This window comes from Neolamprologus brichardi, chromosome 11 (genome assembly GCF_056152115.1).
Source record: "Neolamprologus brichardi isolate AB-2024 chromosome 11, ASM5615211v1, whole genome shotgun sequence".
NCBI lineage: Eukaryota > Metazoa > Chordata > Actinopteri > Cichliformes > Cichlidae > Neolamprologus > Neolamprologus brichardi.
The window spans coordinates 3,567,142-3,591,518 of NC_142114.1; the positions used below are offsets into that span (position 1 = coordinate 3,567,142).

At 41.3% G+C, this 24,377-nt stretch overlaps 1 protein-coding gene across 1 annotated transcript; it reads right to left on the reverse strand.

Annotated features, from left to right (window-relative positions):
• Window positions 1-18,949: 18,949 nt before the first annotated feature.
• Window positions 18,950-23,513, reverse strand: tent5ba (terminal nucleotidyltransferase 5ba). The gene is made up of 2 exons (XM_006795911.3): window positions 23,093-23,513; window positions 18,950-20,739 (listed from the first exon to the last, which is right to left on the reverse strand). Exons 1-2 carry the CDS (start codon window positions 23,240-23,242, stop codon window positions 19,711-19,713), a joined length of 1,179 nt encoding a protein of 392 aa, XP_006795974.1. The 5' UTR covers window positions 23,243-23,513; the 3' UTR covers window positions 18,950-19,710.
• Between the last annotated feature and the right edge of the window lie 864 nt (window positions 23,514-24,377).

Below are 24,377 nucleotides of genomic sequence, written 5' to 3' on the forward strand. Positions count from 1 at the left end.
TTTAAGGTCATTTTACAAATAAGTGCAAATTTATAATAATAATAATAAGAAGAAGAAGAATAAATTTTTTAAAAGAAGCTTTCAAGACACCCAGGGACACTTAACAATAGAATAAAACACATAGTAGAACAAAAAATGAAGAACAATTTTAAAAAACTTTCAACAGTGCATCTCAGTTTTTCTACACGATGAAGAAATGGCGCTGCGGTAACTGTAACAAATCTGTCATCACAAAAATCTAAATGTGTAAAATTACATTTCATTATGTTAGATTCGAAAAAATGTTTCCAAAATTTATGCCCTCCTTCACATTTTCCAAAGGGATATTTTATGTCTATGCCCGGCCGATTCTGGGACCCTGGCCTTATGTTTGACACCCCTGATTTAAAGGGTGAAAGCCAAATACATTTTCCAAGAACTCCACAGACACAATTAGTGAAATATTAGCACAATATTCATCTAAATTTATATTGTTAAAGTCGAAGAAATTACTTGAGCGAGGGATTTCTTTATATCCTTGTGTTTGTATCTCCTGCTGTGACAGCTTGGGATAGCAATCACTATTTCTTTCAGAGGGAAATAGAATAGCCAGACACTCCCACAGTCCAACAGACACTGAGACCAGAAACAATTAAGATCTTAGAGATGTCCCCCCCCCCCCCCCCCCCCTCCACTGTGGGAAGCAAAGGCATGACACACAATATGCATGCATCAGTTAGTTTTAGAAGTTAGATTAAATATCAGAGGGATGAAGAAAGTCAGATAGTTTAGATCTCTCTGCCTCTCATCCAAAATATATTCATAGCCAGCAGTTTATAGGGACACAGTTTATGTAGACACCAGTGCCGACTTAATTGTATATCATTACAGAACAGCAATGGTTGGAAATCTGAAACGCCTGCCTAAAGATAAAGTCTAACCATTCGGGGGTTGTTGGGGAATTTTTATGTTTTCAAATATAAATTATACGCAGTATAAAATATGAAGGGCCCATTAATCCAGAATCAAAGTGTGACAGTCTTGTTTGTAGAGCAGGGATTTTAAGATAACTGTGTTAATGACCGCAGGTGAAAGTGCAGACTAAGAGCTCATTATCTCCTTACACAACAGGCTGAGAGTACAACCCACTCCTGCCTCCGTGCTTCAAGACAGCAATCTGTCTGGCAGGTAACGACCGAGGCGGCCAAGTCGAGAAGTGGGACAGCTCACTGTGAGGTAACAGAGGAAGCAGGCCAAGAGGAAGAAGCAGTGATCAAGCAACATCCTCCAAGCACTAAACGGCTCACTTTTGGGGTGGTGGAAAGGAAAGGTGGATGTGCTGACCCACTTAAATGAACTTTCTGATCTCTTCATTCTTAGGAAAAGTCCAACGTTCTCTTTGTTCCTTTAGCCTTTTTCTTAAACCTTAAATTAGGCAAATGCGCTAAATATTACCTTCTTAACATCCGCCTGGTCTCCAGCAGCAAATTGAGCGCTAGAGTTAAGCCGTGTTTCAGATCTTCTGTTGTTTGCTTTTCTGTGCACCTATGATAAATTTGTGAAAATGCAAAGTGAACTGACACAAGCAGGACCAAAAACAAGTGAGGGCAGTGATGAGGAGGTGTTGATGGGAAATTAATGAATACCAGACGGGTTGAAAATAGGTTGAAACTGTTATAACAAGTATAATAAGTTATAATCATTTTAACCGTGGACAGCCCTTCTGCCTCCATAATCATGCATTAGAAGTATTGCAGCATGCTGCATGCATTTTCTCCTCATCTGTAGCAAATAACATCGAGGTGTTCCAGTTTTGGATTTAAATCTTTATAAAACAGGCAAATTTTAAACTTCAACCAATAAACTTTAAACTCATCTATTTTAACCCTTACATACTGTTCAGTTCAAATCTGTAAAAATACCCTAAATTTATTTCTTTTTACCTGGAAATTTGATGTTTTTTCTTAAATATACCCAAAAATTTTTAAATTAAAACCCTTGTTGTGCAGCTGTTACAGATGTTTATACACTTAAGCCGTTCTAGGTCAAATTTTATCCCGTATCTATTCAGATGTATTTTAAATCCACCAGTGTGGGTCAAGGGAAAAAATGATGATTTCAGAGAATTTGAAACTGTAAAACTGTACGTGTGTGTGTGTGTGTGTGTGTGTGTGTGTGTGTGTGTGTGTGTGTGTGTGTGTGTGTGTGTGTGTGTGTGTGTGTGTGTGTGTGTGTGCTTTTTTATGGGACAATAGTGATAGAGTTCAAGGAGAACCTTGTTACTGTCAAGGTAAATGTTTGTGTTCCCACCACATTAGCCCAGGTTCCCACAGACACAGGCACCTGCTGCTCTTTAAAGGATCATGGGTGAATATCCAAACAGCTTAACAGTAAAACAGCACAGGAGCGATGGTTTATGGCACACATAAGAAACATGACATCTGAAAAAGGGTGGCATGGTGGCACTGCCTAACAAATCATGAGTGGGACCTTTCTGTGTGGAATTTGCAAGTTTAACACATGATAGAGTGCCTGGAGTGGGTCTCCTACAGGTATTTGGGGTTCCCCCACAGTCTGGAGCAATGTGTCAGGTTAACTGCCACACCTGTGAGGTGCTGCTGCATGAATGTACGATTAAAAAGTAACTTGCAGTTAAAAGTGCTTTGAGTAGTCGGTAGGACTAAAATGATGCTCTATAAATGCAAATACATTAAAAGTACAAGAATCCACTGTGCAAGAAAATATTCTAACAATGAACAAATTATTTGTAATTTAATTGTTTATTTATTCTGATCCAACTGAGAATAAAAAATGAGATCAAAGGAATGGTTAGAGAAGTCCTAATATTATAACGGCACCTGTGCTGCCATTTCAGTGAGTGCTGGAAACATGCAAATCCCACACGAGCAACATTTCCTATCAGTGCTTTGAATGCACAGACTAGCCTGGAATGGGTATTGTTTGCGCTCTAAGTGTTGATGAATATTAAATTAACAATTATGATACATGAATGAGGATAGTGTTAAATGGCTTTAGTGGTTATATGTGGTCATATAATAAATGCCAGCAGCTCCAGAATGTGCTTTTCATTTCCCCTCTTAATAAAATATAATGAAATTGGTATGCCTGCCATATTTTCATGTCTTACGTAAAAAAAGAACATTGTGTTGTTCAAAAGAAGACATTTTTCTCCAAAACCCAGTAAATGCACCCTTTCTTCTCATCAACGTACTTATATATTCTAAATAGATCTGTATTTCAAAATTTGATATGAGGGAAATTTTGTTCTGGGTTAAATCTGACAATATTTACCAAAAGTGGTTTCTGGTTTGTTGTTGTGAGCCTTTAATCAAGCTTCTAATGTACAGTTTTCAATGTGGTGGAAGCAAAAATGAAAACTGTGGCCAGGTGAGGAGAGTTATTCTTATCCATAGGGCCCTGTGTTGTTCAGCTTAGTCTTCCAGTTGTGGAGTTGTTACTGACTGCGTTTAGGGATGGGGGGTTTTTCGCCCTGGAGCAGATGCAGGACACACTGGAGAGATTACATCCCTTAGGCTTAGGTACACGTTGGAACCCCCACCCACCCAAGTGAGATGTCAGTTTTCGAGCAGATGGAAGAAAGTGCAGAGTATAACTGCACTTGAGTTTAAATAGACAAAGAGTCACCACAGATCCAACAGGGAACATCCAACAGTCTGCTTTCCTCTCCGTGCACCTCGCCCAGCACTGGTGTCTTTGCCAGTCACAGACCAGAGACGCCAGGCCTGGGCAATTATGGCAATTTTTGGATGACATCAGACCAGAAAATGAATGATTTCATTTAGCTGTCAATTTTTTTTCTGGATCTGCTGTAGGATGCAGAACCTATAATAGAGCATGTCAAAACAAAGTAGCAGAAATGTTTAGGCGTTCACATCTGCAGTTGGCTGGAAGGTAATCCCAGGCTGGTGGGGCTGGTTTGTCTGTTAATAATGACCAGTGTTCAGTGGCGGCACTCGCAAAGAGTAGGCTCGAGCTCCCTGAGAGGTTGGACCACCCAAAGACTTTAAGAACATCCTTGTACCTTCAGCTGTGTGTAAGTCTCTATTTACCGCCACACACACACACACCAAATCTGCCATATCCAACACTATTTTGGCAGGTGCCGCAGTTTCAGGCTACCTTTGACCAAAATAACTGGTGGTGCCACTGCTAGACACAATCCAGCCAAAATAACCAAATGAGTGAATAAACTAGAAGGAGAAGGAGATGACTGACCCAATTTCTGAGAACAAAATGTAGCATTATTTTATGTGCAGATTATAAAGAAATCTTTCAGTCTGCAATTGAAGTAGGGTCAATACTCCAAATATGCCTTCAAAGACAGAAAAAAAACTGGAAAGGGATATGTAAAATATGTACTATAACTTATCCAGAACCATCAATTACACACTGGCACTCTGGACAGACACTGAGTCATTTGTATAGTGTGTCTGCAAAAAGATCCTGTGGTTCTTCCAAAGGCTGCGATTTGATCTCTGAGCTCTTTCTCGTTTGTGTTTGAGCTTCTGCTTTATGCTGACAAACAAGTTCAGAAAGCCTCTCACTGTAGACTGAAAGAGGGATGGGGAAAGTCCTTCAAAACACAGAAACAAATCAGTTAGTCGTGAATGGAAGCGCAGCTTAGACGGATGCTGCAGTTTTTGGATGGGAGGGTGGGATTCGATCCCCGCTCTCTGTGCTGGAGAACCTGGCTGTTTGCAAACATCCCAGTGCATGAGCCCTTTAGATGAACCTGTGAAACTGACAAAGCTGAGTTCGCATGCTAGCAGGCTGAATTGTGTTAGTGTGTAAATCCCTTCTTAGTCTCATTTCCTTTTCAAATGCTCACTAATCCAGTTACTGCACCATATTTCTAAAGCTACAAAATCGATTACACCTTTCCTCTGTATTTGCAGCTATTGCCGAGCTTTCTGTTGAACTCTCCTTCTACTGTGTTTTAAGAGAAGCTGGAATGGAAACTTTGTGTAGTATCTCTTCCTGCTATACACAATAGCACATCTGGCTTTGTTTAAACATCGTAGCGTAAGTTATCAGCAGAGCTGTAAGGCAGACCTTTATCAGCTGATTAATGCAACTAGATACAAATTTTTAAAAAGTTTCCCATAACATGAGTGCAGTTGCTGATGTCTGGACTGGACTTCCTCATTTGTGACTGACAGTTAACAGATCTGAGAGAGGATGTCGTTTTTTCCAGCAGCCTAATCAAGCAGCTGATGTTTTTATTTGGCGATGATTTTACTCCGGGTGCCCTTCCTGACACAACCTTCCCCATTTATTCAGGCTTAGGACAGGCAATAAGAGCACACTGGTTTATGAAGCCACGAGGGGGGGGGGGGGGGGGGGGTCTGTGGCTTCATCGCTGCCATAGCTGAAGCTAAAGCTGCCAGGTAGGAGGGAAAACAGGACCACAGAGAAAGTTCATGGATGTTGGTATGAGTGAAGAGGATGCGAGGGTTAAGATGAGAGGGAGCAGGTCATCTGCTGTCATGTCCCTCATCATCATTACCTCTTCATCTTCCAGAGCATTTGTCTTGTCTTCTTCGTCTCACCCACAACCAGTCACAGCAGATGGCTGTCTTTCCTGAGCTGGGTTCTGTTGGAAAGGGGGTTTTTCCTTCCCACTGTCGCCAAAGCACTTGCTCATAAGGGTGTTATCTGATTGTTGGGGTTGGTTCTGTCTTCTCTGTAATATTGTACAGTCTTTGTCATACAATATAAAGCGCCTAGTGACAACTGCTGTTGTGATTTGTTACTATATATTTAAAACTGAATTGAAATTGAATAATAGCCAGAAGAACAAGAAGAATCAATTTTCTGACACAGCTTGCATACATGTGCTCTCTTACTGAATATGCCCATTTACAGAAATCCACATGTATTCTTTGATGTCAGTTAGCAGGTCAGAGTGAGTACCTGCTAACTGACATTAAACAGGTAAACCTTTGGAAAATCATACATAATGTCCAGAAGAGTTGAGTCTGCAATTACTTAACCCTAATGGATCTTCAGGATCTGCTGCATGGAAAGAAGCTGCTATAGCAAGAACTTTGTGCTCCTGCATGTTTGTGAAACAGATTCTCCAAGCGTTAAGGAAAGTGCAAAAATGACTAAAAGCAACCCAAAAAAAGACAGTGGTTTAGTCAGTAGGCCGTTCGTGCTTAACTGGGGGGAAAGATGTGTGAAAATTATGAAAAAAAACATTTGATCAAAAGATAATGAAGAGCCTCACTCTGAGACTGGCTGAAACAAAACACTGACTAATGATATCATTAACAGTTGTGACAACATTATTTAAACCAATTACCCCTTAAACTTTGTATATTTGCTCTCAGGGTATGAGAGGTTTTTTTCTCTCTTTGGGGGTTCATCTGGTCTCTTATTACGTTGTTTGTTCTTTTAGCTTCATTGCTTCATCTGCCAGGTTGCTTTGTCTTAAAATGAAAACTGTTTTAAAACTTTTTTTCTCTGTCTTCTTAATTGAAACGTTACACGGTAGCTTAGCAAATGCAGCATACTGACATGTCACAGTATATTTTCTACACTGACTATTTAACGTGAACTTCTTCTCTCCACTGCTTTGTGGAGAGAAAAAACTAACAGGACAAAAACTAACATCCAAAAGCAAGAAAATCAGGATATGATATGGAAAAGAAAAAGATGAAGAAAATGAGCTTAGTTATCCAAACATCTTTTGGCTTAGCTTATTTCAAGTCTGTGGTGGATTTACTGTTTCCACATGAGACTCAGCTGCCCAGAGGAAAAGGAATTTTGTCCAATGAACTTCTATTGAGGAAAAAAATATCCTCCTAATGGCCTTAGAGATCACCCCAAGGTTAACCTGGGTTAAGCTAACTTTAAGCCTCATAGGCTCATTCAAGCCATCATATATATATATATAGATAGATAGATAGATAGATAGATAGATAGATAGATAGATAGATAGATAGATAGATAGATAGATAGATAGATAGATAGATGAAGACAGATACAGGATATCTGTTTGTCCTCAGGAGGACACAGGAGGACACAGTGAAGCAACAGGAAAACAAAAAGATTATTAAGACAAGGAAAAGCAATGTTATCCAATCAAACCATTAATGTATCTGTGTCTGCAGAGCTGGGGAAATCGGGTTATGGGGTTACATCACTTGGCTGAAGGCCAAAGGATACCATAAGTCTGCTACAGCGTGCTTTAGCAGGGCTGTGTTACTCGCCCTTTAAATGACGTTGAAAACTTTCATGTAAATGTAGTTATTTGTTACTTGTCTGTTTAAGAGAAGACTGTTAAATACAATGAAAACAAAAATAAATTGTAGGAGAATCACATCAGTTTCGCCACTAACTGGTGGACAAACCTCATTTCAGGTCAGTTATTTGTACCAGTAAGGATTCAATGTTTGAACTGCAACAAACATTTAAGTTGCTTTAAAGTTTAAAGTCCTGCTCTTCCCTCGTTGTTTTCATTTTGCACCCCCTGTGTTTGTATTCCAGTTCAGAGGACCCAGGTAGCTGCACTCCACTGCATCCTTTCCCACAACAGACATGAGCTTTGCGACTATCCTCTTCCTTCTTCCATCTCTCGGGTTTTACTCACATTCAGAAGCAGTAGATTCCTCCCAAACAACTCCACAAAATCATCCACCAGTGCATCACTGATACATCCATCCACTGCAAAATCATCTAATTTAGCATTTCTATAGCTGGCATGGTCTAAGGTGTACGAGGTGGACAGAAATGGAGACAGTTTCTTGTGGATCTCCTGTGCACCCATCGCCAAGTCAGACTTATACTGCGGCCCATCTATCAGGTAGTCAGTGATGCATTTACTGAACTTTCTATAGCTTCTATAGTTGGCTCACAGAAACATGTAGATAGCAAATTAACAGGGTTCTAAGGGAACTTGGTGCACAACAAAGGAGGAAGTAGCAGATGGTACAATCAGAAAGGTCTTTTTTCTGTCAATTCAGTTTAGGCAAGTTCAATTCAATATTATATGCTGGCAAATCACAAGAACAGCTTCTTTAAGGCACTTTATATTATAAAGTAAAGACCCTACAATAATACAGAGAAAACCCCATCAATCAGATTACCCCCTATGAGCAAGCACTTGGTGACAGTGGGAAGGAAAAAAACCCTTTCAACTGGAAGAAACCTCAGGCAGAACCAGGCTCAGGGAGGGATGGCCATCTGCTGCAACAGGGGTCAGCAACCCTGGGCACGCGTGCCACAGCTGGCACGCGAAGGGTTAAGTGATGGCACGACCATAGCTGGACTGGCCATCCGGCATAGCGGGTTTCCCCGGTGGGCCGATGGTGATTTTTCGTTTTTATGGGCCGATGTTTTTTTGTGTGTGTGTATGTGTGTGTGTAACGGTATAAACAACGAAAGGTGGTGCATTGGCCAGATGCTGGCACATGTGTAAAAATAACTTGTTCAGTTGTTTGGTGGTGGCTATCGCGGAGCTTCCACAGAGGTCAGCAGGTGGATGAGGGAAAGGGGAGGCAGGTGGAGCAGAGACCCGAGGTGGCTGCCGGTCCGAGTGTCAGGTGAACTGAACTTCAGGTAAGAAGTTATGACCTGCAGTCTATCTGGGTCAGATATAAACCGAGTTTAGGTGGAGTTTATTTTCGTTGTGCTGATTTTTTACCGTCAGTTACAATAACTCGTACTGCGTACTAGCTAGCATGACGGAGTTTACAGCTGGGTGGGTGCTATGATGTTACTGATAGTGAACTTTATTTTATTCATAAGTTAGTAGAGTTGCCAACTGTCCCGTAAAAAATGGAACTGTCCCGCATTCAGAGAAAATATTGAGCCGCAAAGGAACACAGTTTGTCCCGGACTTCAGCTAGAATGGAAAAAGACACAAAGCTGGAGTTTTTCTGTTGTTACGCTGTCAGCTGCCTCTTCTTCTTTCATTCTCCCCCCTCCCTCTCCCGTTTCTACTTCAGTCATGAAACTGATCAATGATCAGCTGATCGGCTTTTCTCTCGTGTTTGTTTATCGCCCACTTTGCGCCAGAAAGAGGAAACCAGCGGATGTTGCTCTAAACAACAGCAGCACGTTTAAGCTTGATCAGCTGTTGTTAAAATTTATTTAATATTAATTTCTAGTATCAGCTGATGTTGGAGCCACAGCTGTAAAAGCTGCTGGTCATGATATTCAATTTAATTTTATTCAATTTTATTTATACAGCACCAAATCCCAACAAAAGTCGCCTCAAGGCGCTTCATAGATACAGAGAAAAACCCAACAATCATATGACCCCCTATGAGCAGCACTTTGGTGACAGTGGGAAGGAAAAACTCCCTTTTAACAGGAAGAAACCTCCAGCAGAACCAGGCTCAGGGAGGGGCGGCCATCTGCTGCGACCGGTTGGGGTGAGAGAAGGAAGACAGGTATCGGTTTGGATGTCTGATGAGAGGGAAACATGAAGATGATCCAGGAGATGTCCTTACTGAATCATCAGAGCTGTGATGGAGAAACAGGTTTACCCTTTTGGTGACATAAATGACTTGAAGGGAAGTTATGAACTGTTTCTGAGAGACAAATAACACCAAGATCCTTTTGTACGTAACTGACAGCTGGTAACTGTGCAGGGGCGGGTCTAGCAAGGTTTTGCCAGGGGGCCAGGTAGGGCATTAACAGGGAGAGGGGGGCACAAAGAAATACTTTTCTTTCTTATTCTTATTTAAAATGTGTCGCTTTCATTAAATAATTATCTGAATCTTACAACCAAAGCTTTTATTATGTAAAATGCATAGAAATCATACATATACCAACAAGACTGTACATCACTGTCACAACAGTGTTTGTTTTCATTCAAAGGCTTTATGGCTTTAATACCTGGTGGGCCGGTCTCTAGTCAAAATGCCCGGGCTGATTTTTTTGGTCCCAGTCTAGCCCTGGGCACGACACGCAGCGAATTAATCTAAGATCACATTAACATGTGTGTCTCTGTATTAACAAACATGCCATATTGGCCCAGTTTATTTTTCTTCTCATTGTTGTGAGGAGACCATAAATATCATTTGCATTTTCTGTTGTACAGTTCATTTGCTGTTATGGATAAAAAGTGTCTTTTTTTGGTTTCAAAATAACTGATACCTATTCGCTGATAGCTGCCAACATCTGCGAACAAATAATTCTACAAAGTGGTTCTATATAGTGTGTTACTGTTACTATAGAGCGTTATGAAATTTATTGCTAATGCAATCATATGGCACATTGACTTCTGAGGAAGTCGAAGGTGTTTAGATGGCACTCATCATCAGAAAGGTTGCCGACCCCTGTGCTGCAACCTGCTGGGGGTGATGGGAGAGAGATAGAACAAACAACATACTGTGGAGGAGAGCCATTAACATAAAGCCATCTGGGGGGAAAACAGCAATGCTGGACATGCTAATAGCCTAATATCCAGCGAAAGCACGACTGAATCCTCATGTGCCCCCTGTCCTTACTTTGTCCAGATCTGATGGTATTAGTCTCTACAGTCTTGTATCCAATGAGTCTGATACCAATGAATGAAGAAAGTTGTTTTCATATCTATGTGTTCTGGTCTTCACTTCCTGCCAGGGAGATAAATATCTAAGCACTGGAAAACACAGCGTCCAAAGCACTCAACAGACTGACCAAAGTCAACAGAGCATACTGGATAACTCAAATATTAAATCCTCTTATCCTCTTGAAACACTGTGTCAGCTGGGTATTTGAAAAAGCAGCTAATGATGAGTTACAGACTCTGTGGCATAAAGGAAAATTATGTTTTCGAATAGTTATTTTTCTTGGGGTTCTCCCGCTCATGTCACAGCTTTTAACAATGAACTTTAAACCTTTTTGGTGGCGAGACAAAATGATTTCATGAGAAAGAGAACTGCTCAGTTTTATATCTCACTATAAAAATTGCTCGACAGTACAAGAATTAAAATTATCAACAAAACAGCTGGAACACACAACGGCTATTACATGCTCATAACTCACTCCCCTTTGACTGTTTAACAAGTGTGGCTGGATGTTTCGAAAGGCGTTCAAGTAATAAAATGGAAAATCCGTCGTGTTCATCCCAGGGACCAGAAAAGTTTTATCTTGGGAGTCATCTTTGTGTCACCAGGAACAGATTTCTCAGCATTAAATGTCTCATTCAAACTCATTTCATATTGTTTTCTTAAAATTAATCCAAGTGAATTGTGTGATTTCTTAAATGCATCTGGAATCATTTCTTCCTCTGACAGCCTCTGCCATTTATGAAATTTATACTCGGATAAGTGAAGATAGTGAAGATGGATTGAGTTTTATTTTTTAATTGAAAGAAATACGGTTTGTCAAGCGACGTTTCCAAATCTGATCTAAATCAGTGAAAACCAATGTTCCACTAGATTTCAAAACATTGTCATTCACATGTCAAATCAAAGAAAACTTACGATTTAAAAAAGCTTTTTTTAAACTGAAATGATTTATTTGAGAGTCCCGATACTGACGTTGATCCGTGTTACAGATGGACATGGTTGGAACAAAAAAAAAGTAAAAGTAAAATGCGCATTGCCAAAATAAATGTCTGATTCATGTGTTTTGACGAGGCCTCGTTTTTCCATCTGATCTCAGCTTTAGATGGAGAAGAAACGCAGTTTGATAGAAATGTTGGTTTTGAGTGGGGAAACTGCCATCCTCAGACGTTCTCCAATGACCTTGGAGCAACACCAAGACGTGGAGCGTTTAATGATTTTGCTCACATTAATATCAACACAAAGCCATGGAATTATTATAACCAGATCAGCCTGATGTGCTCAGCAAACTGGTAGCCAAAAAACTCCAGCCACTCGCAGCAGGAGGCAGATTGTGGGGGTTGAGCAGCCAGACAGCGGCGGTGGTTGGGAATACAGAGCTGCTTTGAGACGTGGAAAACTTGAAATGTGGAACAATGACTTTTATTGGGCTGTGGGTAAACAAATACACAACAGTTTGGACCCAGGTACGCATGTGTCACCCGCCTCTCCTCCTGGAAACCCCCTCCTGCGAGGATGTTCGGCTAGCGTTGATGAAGAGTGCGACGAAGCCCCTTTGTCAACATTTCACTTCCTGTCCTGCTTTGGGAATGCGGGAAGGGGGACACCAGTGAAAGGAGCTTTCTTGATGGGCTCTCACGTGAAAAATCTTGGAAATATAAATTTTAGAAAAACTGCCACCACAAGCGCCATTTGGTGGCTCGTCTAGAGCTGTTGATCTAATCATGTCAACTTCCACAGAAGATGGAAGTTCGCCCAGTTGCTTTTAAATAGTAGTTGTCAAAATTAATATTATTTCTGAGATTATAGACCTTTTCCCAGGCTGAACATTTCCATCTTAAAAAGCCTCCAAATTCATCCAGTAAGACTGAACGGACCAAAGATGACTAGCACGGGGCGGAGAAAATCACAAAATTAACATTTTTACCTCTGCTTAAAAAAACTGTCAGGTTTGAAAGTTGGCTGTGACAAACACATCAATGATCCTGTGCCATTAAGTATCAGCCATAACTCGAATTACAACAAATGTGTCATCCTTTTTAGTCCAGTAAGAGCAGCAGGTGGTGCATACTTATAAAAGGTAGAGGAAATGGGACATTGATGATGGTTCAAAGATGAGCTACTGAAGCGGGTAAATATTACCAAAACCCTGCAAAAGTTTTGTCTTTTTGCACATCACAGTTCGTTGTGAAACACTGATTTCATCTGAACTATTTCTGCACTACTTTGTAGCCTGTTGCAGGATGATTCAAATCACCACTCCTCAGTGCGAGGTCCTGTGAGATCACTTTTTTGATCTTTTTGATCTTTTTTTTGTGTGTAGTCTTTGGCCTTCTGACCCTTTGTTCCAAATATAATATTCCAAATATTAGTAAAAAAATGCAGATAATCTTACAGTATTTGCTTATTTTACTAGTAACATGTAACATTTTATCCCAACAACAGTATAAATTATGCAGCATCCTTGTAGTGTGGATTTTTTCGTGTGCGTGACTGGGCGTGTGGTTGCAAAATAGCTTTGTGTCGTTGTGTTCTCATAAAATCATTTTTATAGCTGAATGAAACAAGTGGTAACGTTTGCTTTCAAATCTTTTAAAATCGTGCTGACAGAACTTTTTTTTATTATAATATTATTTTTATAGACACAGCCATGTGCTTATTTGTTTCTCTTAGGATTTATGAATGTGCTTTAGTGCATAAATCTTTAAAGAGATTTATGCACTAAATCTCAGGACACGGGAGATTTATTTGCAAAAATTAAATTGTAGTAATTTAGCTGACTAAATGCTTATCAATTGCTGATAATAAAATGAGTTGACAGTCCCACCTGAGACATCATAATGTTCGGATGGGGACAGAGTGGCCCTCTCAGTGGGTAAACTCTACACACTGCAGCCATTCAGTTGGACCGGCTCACTGGATAAAGTTAGGATTGTTTGTCAGTGGGCTGTAATGCCAGGAATGCTCAGGGCTGCCTCCCCCTGTGTGTGTGAGTGTCTCTCACACTTCTGCCTCTCCAGCAGCTGTGGTGACAACTCATGCTCCCTGAACCCTGAGGTGAAATCATAGAGTCTATTCCTCTCCTGTGAGCTATCTTTGTACCTCAACACGCTCCTTCAGATTACCCCTTCCTTTAGCCAGCTAACCCAGACTGTTCACTTTAAACTCTGCATTGGCTTTTCTAGTTTGTTCCACCAGCCCATAATGACATCACCCTCTAAACGAATGCACATACAGATGTACACGATCGTTCAGGCCACTCTGATGATTCACAGCTTTGGTCGAAGTAGTGTCCTGAATCCACATCTTGCTTCTCTCCTTCGAAATGTGTTGGGGAGTTTAAGAGCGATTTGAAGTTATTAAGGATACCTAGTACGCTGTGAAAAACTTTAGTCTGGGCTAAAAGAAATCAATAAATAAAAGAAATCAATAAATACTCAGGGCAGACTGTCATTTCTTCATCTTCTTATTGTGAAAACCTTGTGTTTTCCAGATCTGGTAACTTAATAATTGCAAGCTTGCTATTTATTAATTTATTTATTTATTCATTCATTCTGGCATAAAATCTAAAAAAGAAACTAAATCCACACACAAAAAAGTTGGAACGCTGTGTAAAATGAAAATAAAAAGAAGAGATTTGCTAATGACCCCATATTTCATTCACATTAGACCATAAAACATTTGAAATGTTTAAACTATTTCATGAAAAATATTAGCTCATTTTGATTTTGATGCCAGCAACATGTCAAAAAAAACCCCCAAAGGATGAGGGCAACAAATAAAAGAAACAGCTGGAGGAACATTATGCAGCTGATTAGGTTACTCTTAGAGAGAGTTTCTCAGAAGTAAAGATGGGCAGATCTGTAAAAAGAAAAGATTACAGCTTTAAAATGTGGAACAATTTCAAAATAACGTTCAACGACAAAAAATTGTCAAGAATGAATATATAATCATCTGCATTCAAATATCATCAAAAGACTCAGAGAATCTGGAGAAATCGCTGCGCCGTAGGGATAATGTCAAACATCAGCCTTGGGGCCGCCTGGCAGCACCGCGTTATAAACAGCAGTGATTCTGTGATGTAAATCACTGCATGGAAGATAACTTCCTGTGAACCCCGTGCCATCCACAAATGCAGATTAAAGCTCTGCCATTTCAAAGAAGCTGTATGTGAACATGATCCAGAAATGCTGGCGTTTCTGCTACGTAGCTCATTAGCTCATTAGCTCATTAGCTTTAAAATGGACTGAGGCAAAGCAGGAAACTGTTCTGTGGTCGGATGAATCAAAATCTGTCGTTATTTTTGGAAAGCACAGATGCCGTGTCATCTGGACTACAGAGCAGAAGGACCAACCAGCTTTTTATCAGCGCTCACTTTAAACGACTCAATCTCTGAAGGTATTGGGGTGCGTCAGTGCCGATGGAGCTGACAGCTTGCACATCTGAAGAGGCACCATCAATGCTGAAAGGCAAATACAGGTTTCTTATCCAGGCTGTGTCTTTTTCAGGTATGGCCTTGCATATTTTAGCAAGATAATGCTTAATCACGTATTGCATTTATTGCAACAGCATGGCTTCATGTTAGAGGAGTCAGGGTGCTGAACTGGCCTGCAGTTGACAACTTTTACCCAATAAAAAACAATGGAGATGAAAAACGTGAGAAAGCAGACCCAGCACTGTTGAGCAGCTAAGAATCTTTTATAGGACCAGAATGGAGCGGCATTTCTCTCCAGACGTCCACCAGCTGTTCTCCTCAGTTCCCAGATGTTTACTGACACAGATGTACCATGATAATGTCCTAACTTTTTGTTACATGTGGCTGCCATCAAATAGAAAATGAGCTAGTATTTTTCTTAATGTGATACATTTTCTCAGCTCAAACATTTGATGTGCCTTCTATGTTCTGCTGTGAATATAATACGGGGTCTTTATGAGATTTGAAAGTACATTCTGTTTTTATTTACACTTTACACAGCATCCCGACTTTTCTGAAATATGCTCATAAAACACTTTCTAAGCAGAGAGTAAACCACCCCTCTGAAACTTGTCATTTTGGTAGCAACATGCTTAAAGTCCTAACCGGGTGACACTTTAAAGTGCATTAAACGGGATGCAGAGATCAGAGCCGCTCGGACAAATTCGCCTCGTGCAGAACTTTTGTTGAGCTCATGGATTTCTCAGCACTGTACCCCAGCAACCAGCAACACACAGACCGCAACACATATCTCCACCAGCTGAAGCTGCACTGTCAGTGTGCTCCAATCATCCAGTTCAACCGAGACATGTGTTTCCCTTTTGCACCCTGAGGATGATGTCACATCCACAGAGTCATGTGCTCCCCAAGTACAGCCTAATTTAAAACATATCCACATCCCTGAGTCAGGTCAGTGTGATCCGCTCTTAAATTTTTGTTTTGCATCAGAGAGCTAACATGAAGGGAAAAGTACACAACAACAACAGAAAGAGGTACAGAGTGAGAAACTTCCTGCGGATAATGGGTTAGTGGGACTTCATAATCGCTCCCTTGGGCGAATAAACCCTTTCTTGGGCGAGATAATAGCACACATACCAGGACAGGGTGAGTTTGATTTGTGTTGTGGCAAGAAATTTGCGAAATCTCTGTCATTACTGCGTCTCTGTCCTGTCCTCACCCTGGTTTCGCACAGGCGTGCGCAGAACCTCAGCCCGCACACAAACTCCTAATTAAAGCCTGAATTAAATCTCTCACAGAAATTGCTTTGTTATCTCTATGATAAAATGTTTCATTTCAACTACTGCCACTATTATTATAAGTCTATCAGCAACGTAGCTCACTTTTCCTTTCTTTGAATCCTAATGTTTCATATGATAATACCATAACAGGTCAGAATTTTAGCTAGAAGCCATTGACAATATCTTCACACAAGGATTAATGTTGACCTTAGAACCACTGAAACGATTGTGTTGCCGCTTGACTAGTGTGCAAACATTATAGGAATGGGAAATGAACGCACACTTTGGGACGTGTGGTGAATCACTCGCGGGTAAAAAAAAAAGAAAAAAAAGAAAAGAGAGCACACAGTGTTCCAGAGCAAGCAGGGCCAGTGATCATGACAGATTAATGGGGATTGTCATTGGAGAGGGGTTCAAACCAGCAAGAAATCATTTCCAGTAAGCTTGTTGCTATTTACACCCAATGTAACTCTGTGGCTCTTAAATTTCAATTTTCCTGAAGCTCTCATTTTATAGAGCGTAAGAAAAGATGATCATGTTCAGGGTTGAATGCAGAAAAGACAATGAATGAAGAGTGTAGGTTTTTATGTGTACCTTTAAGAGGACGCAACCCTCTCGCAACCTGCGATGGTAAACACTTATTCTATTCAGGGTGGCGGCTGCACTGGAGTCAGTCTGTTGCAGGGCTAACAAGGACCACAGGCAACCTGACATGCATGTCTTCAGTGTGGGATGAAGCTGGACTACCTATATGCAAATTCCACACACAAAGCTTTCAGCAGACTGGTGCATTCAAACCCAGGGTCTTTTTGCATTGAGGCATAGTGCGAACCATAACATCATGTTTCCCCTGTAACCTTCATCTCTTACTCAACTCTTAAATGCTTCGTCTACCAATGAAAATCAAGGAAACGTGACTGTATTATCCCTGCCCTTATTGTAAAATGACTGAATTCAATTAAATTCCCTTTTATTTATATAGTCACAACAACAGTCAAGGTGCGTGACATTGTAAGGTAAAGACCTTACAATAATAGAGAGAAACCCCAACAATCAGACGACCACCTCTGAGCGAGCACTTGTCAACAGTGAGAAGGAAAAACTCCCGTTTAACAGGAAGAGATCTGGTTGGCGGTGTTTAACTATACACAGATCAGATCTGTGAGAAACTTTAATGTTATATTTTGTCCTTTAAGTAGCATCATCATTTTAAATAAGGAGACTTTTTTAACCCCTAAATGTCAAACTTTATTACACCAGGAAATATTTTGTAAGTGATTTTACGCTCAAGTCACTCGGAGCTAAAAAATATATATATATTGTGGAAAATGATATTTTAGAGTCAAATGTACCATTAAACTGATTTTTCTGCATTGTGACCGAGAGTCGGTTTCTAACTTCTCATTTGTCATTTCTTGCGTTTAAGAAAGAGAGATGGGTATGGTGGCCCTGACAGCTCAAAAGAAAACAAAACGAAACAAAAATAGACCCAAAAAAAGGATGTTGGAGGTGGAAGAGCGCAGAACAGTAAGTGGCTAAAAGCAAAGATGTATGTAGACGATTAAATGAATCATGTGATTAAAACACACACTACCTGTGTCTTTTTCTCGGTCACAACAGCGATGAATCTTACACTTCTTTTTCAGTGTTATCTTTTGCATGTTTTGGTTTCTACCTCTGCAGCTGCTCCATCACCTTATTGTGCCCCCAGAAACACTTCTGTTCCATTTTTCTATTGGTCAGTTTTTTATTAAGATGGAGTGTTTGACCTCTCAGGACCACCATAGCTGCAAGACCACAAACCAGTGGGTGATAACCTCTACCGCAACCAGTTTGGGATGATGGAAGGAAGACGGTACCAAAAAAAAAAAGATTTAGAGATAAATAACTAATGATTAAATGCAGAGTGGAAAAGAACTGCAAGCCTTTCTAAGGATTTGAAGGCACTGGGAGTCCACAGTCTCTAAACAGGCTATTCTGGCCATGTGTGAAAGAGGATAAGTAAAATAATTTCATATTGCAAAAATGATCAGGCTAACTGTACTTTATCTTGGCTCCAGCACTGTTACTCCACAGCGACCTGACTCTGTGACCAAGACCAATACCCTGCATTTAACAGATTTATGCAAAGACAGGGCTGTGCATCGCTTTAATAATACCACATGTCTAATTCTGCCTTTCAGCATCAGCGTGAGTAGTTCTGTTTAAAAAACAAGAACATGTGTGAGAGAGTCACATATGGCAAAAATGATGTTTTTTGTTCTCAGTTTTCTGAGCAGATGTAATTATTGGCCCAAATAAGAAGATCTGTGGTCTGCTATGAATCCATACGGGCTCAGTCACTCAGTGTTTAAAAAAAGAAAGACCTATGTGTTTAAGGATTTTTGATTTTGACTCAGACAAAATGACATGGATATAGTATCAGTCAAGCAAACTGGGCTGCGTTTCCAGCAGTAACATGGGTTGGGAGAACAAGCCAGCCTTTGTTATAAAGCTTTAGTATCACAGAGAGCAGCCATTGTGCTTTAGAAAAGCCTCCTTATGGTTCATGTCCTCAGATTGTAATGGATCCTCAGCCCCAGTTTAACAAATGTAAGTGACTCCGGCCAACAGTGTATGCATTTCAATGGTCCTGGTTACTGCAAACGAACCAACTCATCAGTTTATTAAGCGTGGGACCAAACACCGAGAGGAAAAGAGGACAGACTTTGGAGTCACTGTGTGTGTCACGTCTTGGCCAAAGCACATCGTTTATTGTGGACACGTAACAATATAAAAACTCAACTGTGTGAATTTTGAAGCAGCTCAGACAATGACCAGTTGGAACCAACTGCAGTCCTAAAAACCAAAGATTAAAATATCAACAATCATTACAGGCCAGCAGAAAATAACCACAATACAAAAGGAGGGGGGGGGGGGGAACCTCAAAAACGAATGCTTCTGTTCTTGAAAAGAGAAACAGTAATCTAGAAAACACTGGATGCACAATTCTCACTTTACAGATGTTTTCAGAACATTGTGGGGTTTTTTTGGTTGTTTTTTTTTAAGGCACTTGGAAGTGTGATTACATTCCCTTTCAGAACAAAGAACAAAAAAAAGAAAAACCACATATCTTTGGTCCGTATGCAATTTAAAAAAAATAAAACAAAATAAAAGCCAGGGTATGAAAACACCACCAGCTTCATTGTCTGCTTCCTCAAAAATGCACACCTGACAAAGTTGATTTTTTTTAATACTTAAAGATATTATCGCTACATCTCAGAAATGACCAGCAATCTTACAGACTCTTTTCTCTTGCAAGAGAAAACAAGTGGGAAAAAAAAAACTTGTCGGCTCAATCAGATGTACAGCAGTACAGGGTTGTTTTTATAAAGTCACATTTGGCAAATGGGTTTCTTTATTGATTGTTTTCAGTCCACATCCTGGACAGAGCGATGCAGTGGAGACACGGTGACCTCCGCGCCCTGACACCAGCTCAACTGCAGGGCAGCCACGTCTGATATGAAGCGCTGCACGCAGCGACCTGTGGCGGCTGCACGTGTGCAATATAATAGTTGCTGAAGTTTATGTCCTGCACATACGGCGCTGGCTGGTAGTAACAGGTCACATTGGTTACCGTGGGGATAGCATTCTGCTCAGCCAGCACCTTCAGCGCCAGCATGGAGATGAGGCTGAGCGTCTGGCGCCGCTCGTGGCCCATCAGACACACTGTGCTCTCGTTCACTACTTCGTGCAGAGTCGTGAGGCACTCGTACCGCTTGTGCTCCATGCCGGCGAAGTGGTTCTGCAGGTAAGCCTCGAGCTTTCTCTGCTGCTCACCTATGTCGGGGAAGTCGATGAAGAAGCGCGAGCACATGTAGCGCTGCATCTGTTTCATGTCCGCCTCTGACGAGGGTCTGAAGCCTCGCACGAGCAAGTGGCAGTACTTCAACAAGCCGCCCCCTCTGATTTCTTCAGGGGTGCGAGTAGCTATGGTCCTCTGACACAGATGTTCCATAGCTTCTTTGAAGTCACCGTACACGCTTTCGCCAATTACGGTGGGGTGAAAGCTCTCAGACATGGGCGTCTCAGAGCAGCGGTCGAACAAGAGCAGAGAATCGAGGCAAATCTGGAAGGAGTCTACACTGAATTCAAACTGCCGCCGTAAAGAGTCCACAAACTTAAGCTCCACGTTCTTGCCTGTGTTGTTGGACAGCGAGATGAGGCTCCAGCGGTCCGTGTCATTGCAGACTTTCACAAGTTTCTGCACGTAGGCCTCTTTAAGGGTCAGTGCTGTGATGCGCTCCTTAGAGACCCCGGCTGGCAAGAAGTCCAACAGGCAGTCCAGCACGACGTCCTTCACCAGACGGAAGGCCTGGTCATCTTTCAGCGACACACCAAAGATCAGGTCGAGGTCCTTGTAGCCCAGTCCCGTGTCCTGATGGAGCACGTGGCTGGCAGCCGAGCCGTTCAACCTCACATCCTTAACATGCACACCTCTTTCCTCAAGCCTCGCTCGCACAACCTGGACAGGGACGAGACAAATACAATCTTATTAATAACATACAGGTTCCTTGAACAGGAGGCGAAAGTAATTGCTTCATAGGATCAAAAATGGCATTTAAAAAGACTCAAGTCAAATCAATAGCTGGCATTAAGGGTCAATAGCCTTTCCTTTGCTCCAGTGATCAGCACGATATTTAAACACAGGCGTCTTCTCTTTGTGTAGCCACATCTGAAAAGGATCATCACTATTAGGTGCGAAGGGAAGGGTCGGAGTCCTCAAATAAGTCATCAAAGATTGATTCAGCTTACATGCCCAAAGGGAAATGATACCCCACATGCGCCATAAAACATTCTGTTCTCAAACATTTGGAAATATTTAAAGAGTCGAGTCGTAAGAGCTGCAGCTTCCTTGTTCTATCCGTCAGTCTACTTGGGAAGTTTGTCACTTTAATTAGGCATATGCACAGCAGACGCTAGAGATGATTAGGATAAGAGAGTGTAAATATGTGCCTATCTGACTAAATGTGTTAGCTGCACTTTGACGTCACGGCATTTTGGGAACTGAAACGGCAAAACCTGCTACACAAATTAGTTGTTACGCCTCACATGCAATCCTAAATCTTCCTACCGGCACTAACCTGTCAGATTAGTGTCTGTTGACAATCCCTCCCATGGTGATCAGATAACATGATAGTGCTATTTATACATACTGGGTCAGGCTACAGACTGACAAACACTTGAAGACAAGTCATCCCATCACACGGCGGAGGAACAAAATTATAACTGAAACCTAGAAGCGTTGCAGTCGTTTGGCCATAAAGAAGCTCCAATTGGGTTCAAAGTCCAATTAGAAGCAATGATAATGTTTCTAGTTTCTTCTGTGACCAACCTGGTCTGCCAGATCACACAGAGTAAAATCCACTCAGCCCCACACTGAACTCCTTCCTCTGCTCCTACATGCTTGGATGCAGGTGAGTAGTTAAGATCCCCTCACTTCCCCTGGAAGCCCAGGTATTATTCTGCTGGCTTAGGATCAAATCCTTCCAGAAAGAAGAATCCAGCTCCATCTGAACTAGTTGGTCTCTCTTCTTTAAATAATAATGAAGGGCATGTGAAAATGTGTATTGTTCATTCATAAACCCTGAGCAGAGCATATGCTGTTATCCTAATTGATGCAGGACTCTTACTCCTGCAGGGCTGTATTGATGTACTGATGCTGTATCGGACACAGCATGTTTATACCTCCAACCCCGCAGCTAGACAAAGCCCCACACTCACTCATGCCTTGTGTGATGCATAGCATAAAAGGCACTCACCTAGATCAAGTTAAAAGACATCAAGGATAAATAGCCTTACTCTATACATCTTGCCAGGAGGTTCATTAGCTTTCCCTACATGAATCATAGATGCATTCTACGGGGTTTCCATGAGTGCAGAGCAAGCCTGAGAGTCCCCTCATCTGGGTCTCAAACCTGCATTTAGGCCTTTCTGCATGTTAAATGGAGCATTCATCTTTTCCACAACCACAAGCATCAAGCTCCTGGGCTCGCATGTTTGCTGAGCTCATCTTGAATATGTCAGTGAGTAAATTACAGAAGGGGGGAGGGGGGATTCTTTAACAGCTGTATGTACATTTTGAAACTCTAGCATGGGATTTTCTCAGCACTTTAATGCATTGCCAACAAACTCAGAGACACCACAGGGGAAGTGAAATGTGATCCAGCCACAATGCATAAGAGGCTGGAAATGTGGAAGCCGTTCAGGGCCGTGCTAAAGCCAGCATATAACAGGTTTCCCTCTGTCTGCTGTTTGAATATGACGGAAACCAACGCTGCATTTTGACTTTTTATGTGCCAGTAAATCAACATTAAATGCTACAAATCAAAAGGATGAAGTAAGCAGACATGCAGGAAACTTTTAAAACGTTTGACACAGTAATCTGCTAAGGAATAAACAGCACTGCTCCAAATGGGAACGCAAAGTTAGCCCCAGAATGAGGAAACAAAGCAAACAAAACTATGTTATGGAAATACAATCAAGCAAGGAGGGAGCCAAGGAACCGAGAGGGTTACATCCTGAATGGATCAGTAGGCCACCAGAGGACGGTGAGGGGTTTCCAGTGTTCAACAGAGTACAGCACTGTTTGTTTTGTGGTAGTTTATTGTGCCATTAGTATTTCACATGAAACTAGAAAGAAGAAAATACGATTTTTTTTTTAAATTTAATAAAAAAAAGACGTTGCTTGACGGAGAGGTCCTGATTGATATTAATAATTTAAATATCATGAATTTGGCTCAAATTGAACTGTCAATCTAAAAGTGAAACATTTTATTTATTTTTTATTTATTTTTTTCTTAATTCTCTCTTGGTACCTGGACAATCTGGCGGGGCTGTACGGAGAGCGTGGGGAAGTTTCCTCGGCCGTGGATGGGGATAGCCTCGCCCAGGATCGAGTCCAAGCGCTGCACCTGATCCCAAGACAGCACGCAGAACCGCCGACTGTGATCCGACTCACCAGACATGGCGTTGTGAACTTTTAAGTCCCCCCACCCCGAGAAAGAAATCAGCAGAGTGTGAATCAGCGCTTCCTCCCAGCTCAGCTCGGTGTCTTCAAAGTGCGATAATTCCTGTGTGAGCAGATCCGGATATTATTACTGGAAGCAAAAGACCGGAGAGGAAGAAAGAAAGAGGGGGGGAAAAAAGTTTCTTCTCAGATGTGGAGGTTTCAGTGGGAGCTGCAGTTTCCTCCTTTCTCTGTGCGTGCTGCTGAAATCCGGTCAGTCTGCAAAGGTCCAGAGGGTTTAAAGGCTCCTCATTAGCATGAGCCCTGTGATTGGCTGCTGTGTTTGGTCATTGATTATGGATGTCCTGCCCTGCTCCCGCAGGGAACACCCTTCATGTGACGTACTTGACAGCTCGGTGAGTTCTGCTCCATCTGCGGTGCAACCCCGCATACCATCAGGGTTTTCCTTCAAACCAACACTCCTGTGATCTGCATCGCTTCGGCTCCGGTGCTGCTAGAAATAACAGCTATTAGTGATATGTCATAGATTAGATTGCAGTTGTGCAAACACGGCACACGCATTTCACCTTTTCAAATTTTTTCATGGGGAAATATTTGCAGAGCATACAGGATGTTTTTCCTGTATGCTATATTGTGCAATTAATCATGCAATTAATGATCATGCAAGCTTTAAGAGCAACCATAAAAAAAACAGAACGAAGTCTGAGATTTTCCTGGAAGCTCTGCGGACTCAACTTTGTATCTTTGCAGTGATAAAAACACTCTCATACTCATTCCTTCATGGCTTGTGGCCCTTTAAAACAACCTCGAGTCTAGCTGTCAGCAGTTGTATATCTTCTAGTAGCTCTTACTCGAGCTCTGTTTTTGTGCTTTGTCTAAACAAAAAAAAAAGTAGTAATTTACAAACAATAGAAGGAGCGCAAAATAGATTTTTTATGTTGCAAATTCTTACTTCCAGTTCCCAATTTGGGAAATACGTGACAAACTACATCCATTATTCAGCAGCTTGTAGAGGCGCATTTATTAGCAGCAACTTAAAAATAGTCATTTTCTGTGTGACTTTATCAGTTTCTTGCATCATCTTTGCAAACTGTTCTTCACAACATTGCTTCAGTTCATTGAGGTTAGCAAAC

Bases quoted from the DNA above. Each gene is read 5' to 3' on its own strand.
- tent5ba (XM_006795911.3), bottom strand. From the start codon at position 23,242: ATGTCTGGTGAGTCGGATCACAGTCGGCGGTTCTGCGTGCTGTCTTGG. The intron at 20,740-23,092 runs GTACCAAGAGAG...GTCCCTGTCCAG, and splicing joins AGCCCCGCCAGATTGTCCAG to GTTGTGCGAGCGAGGCTTGA.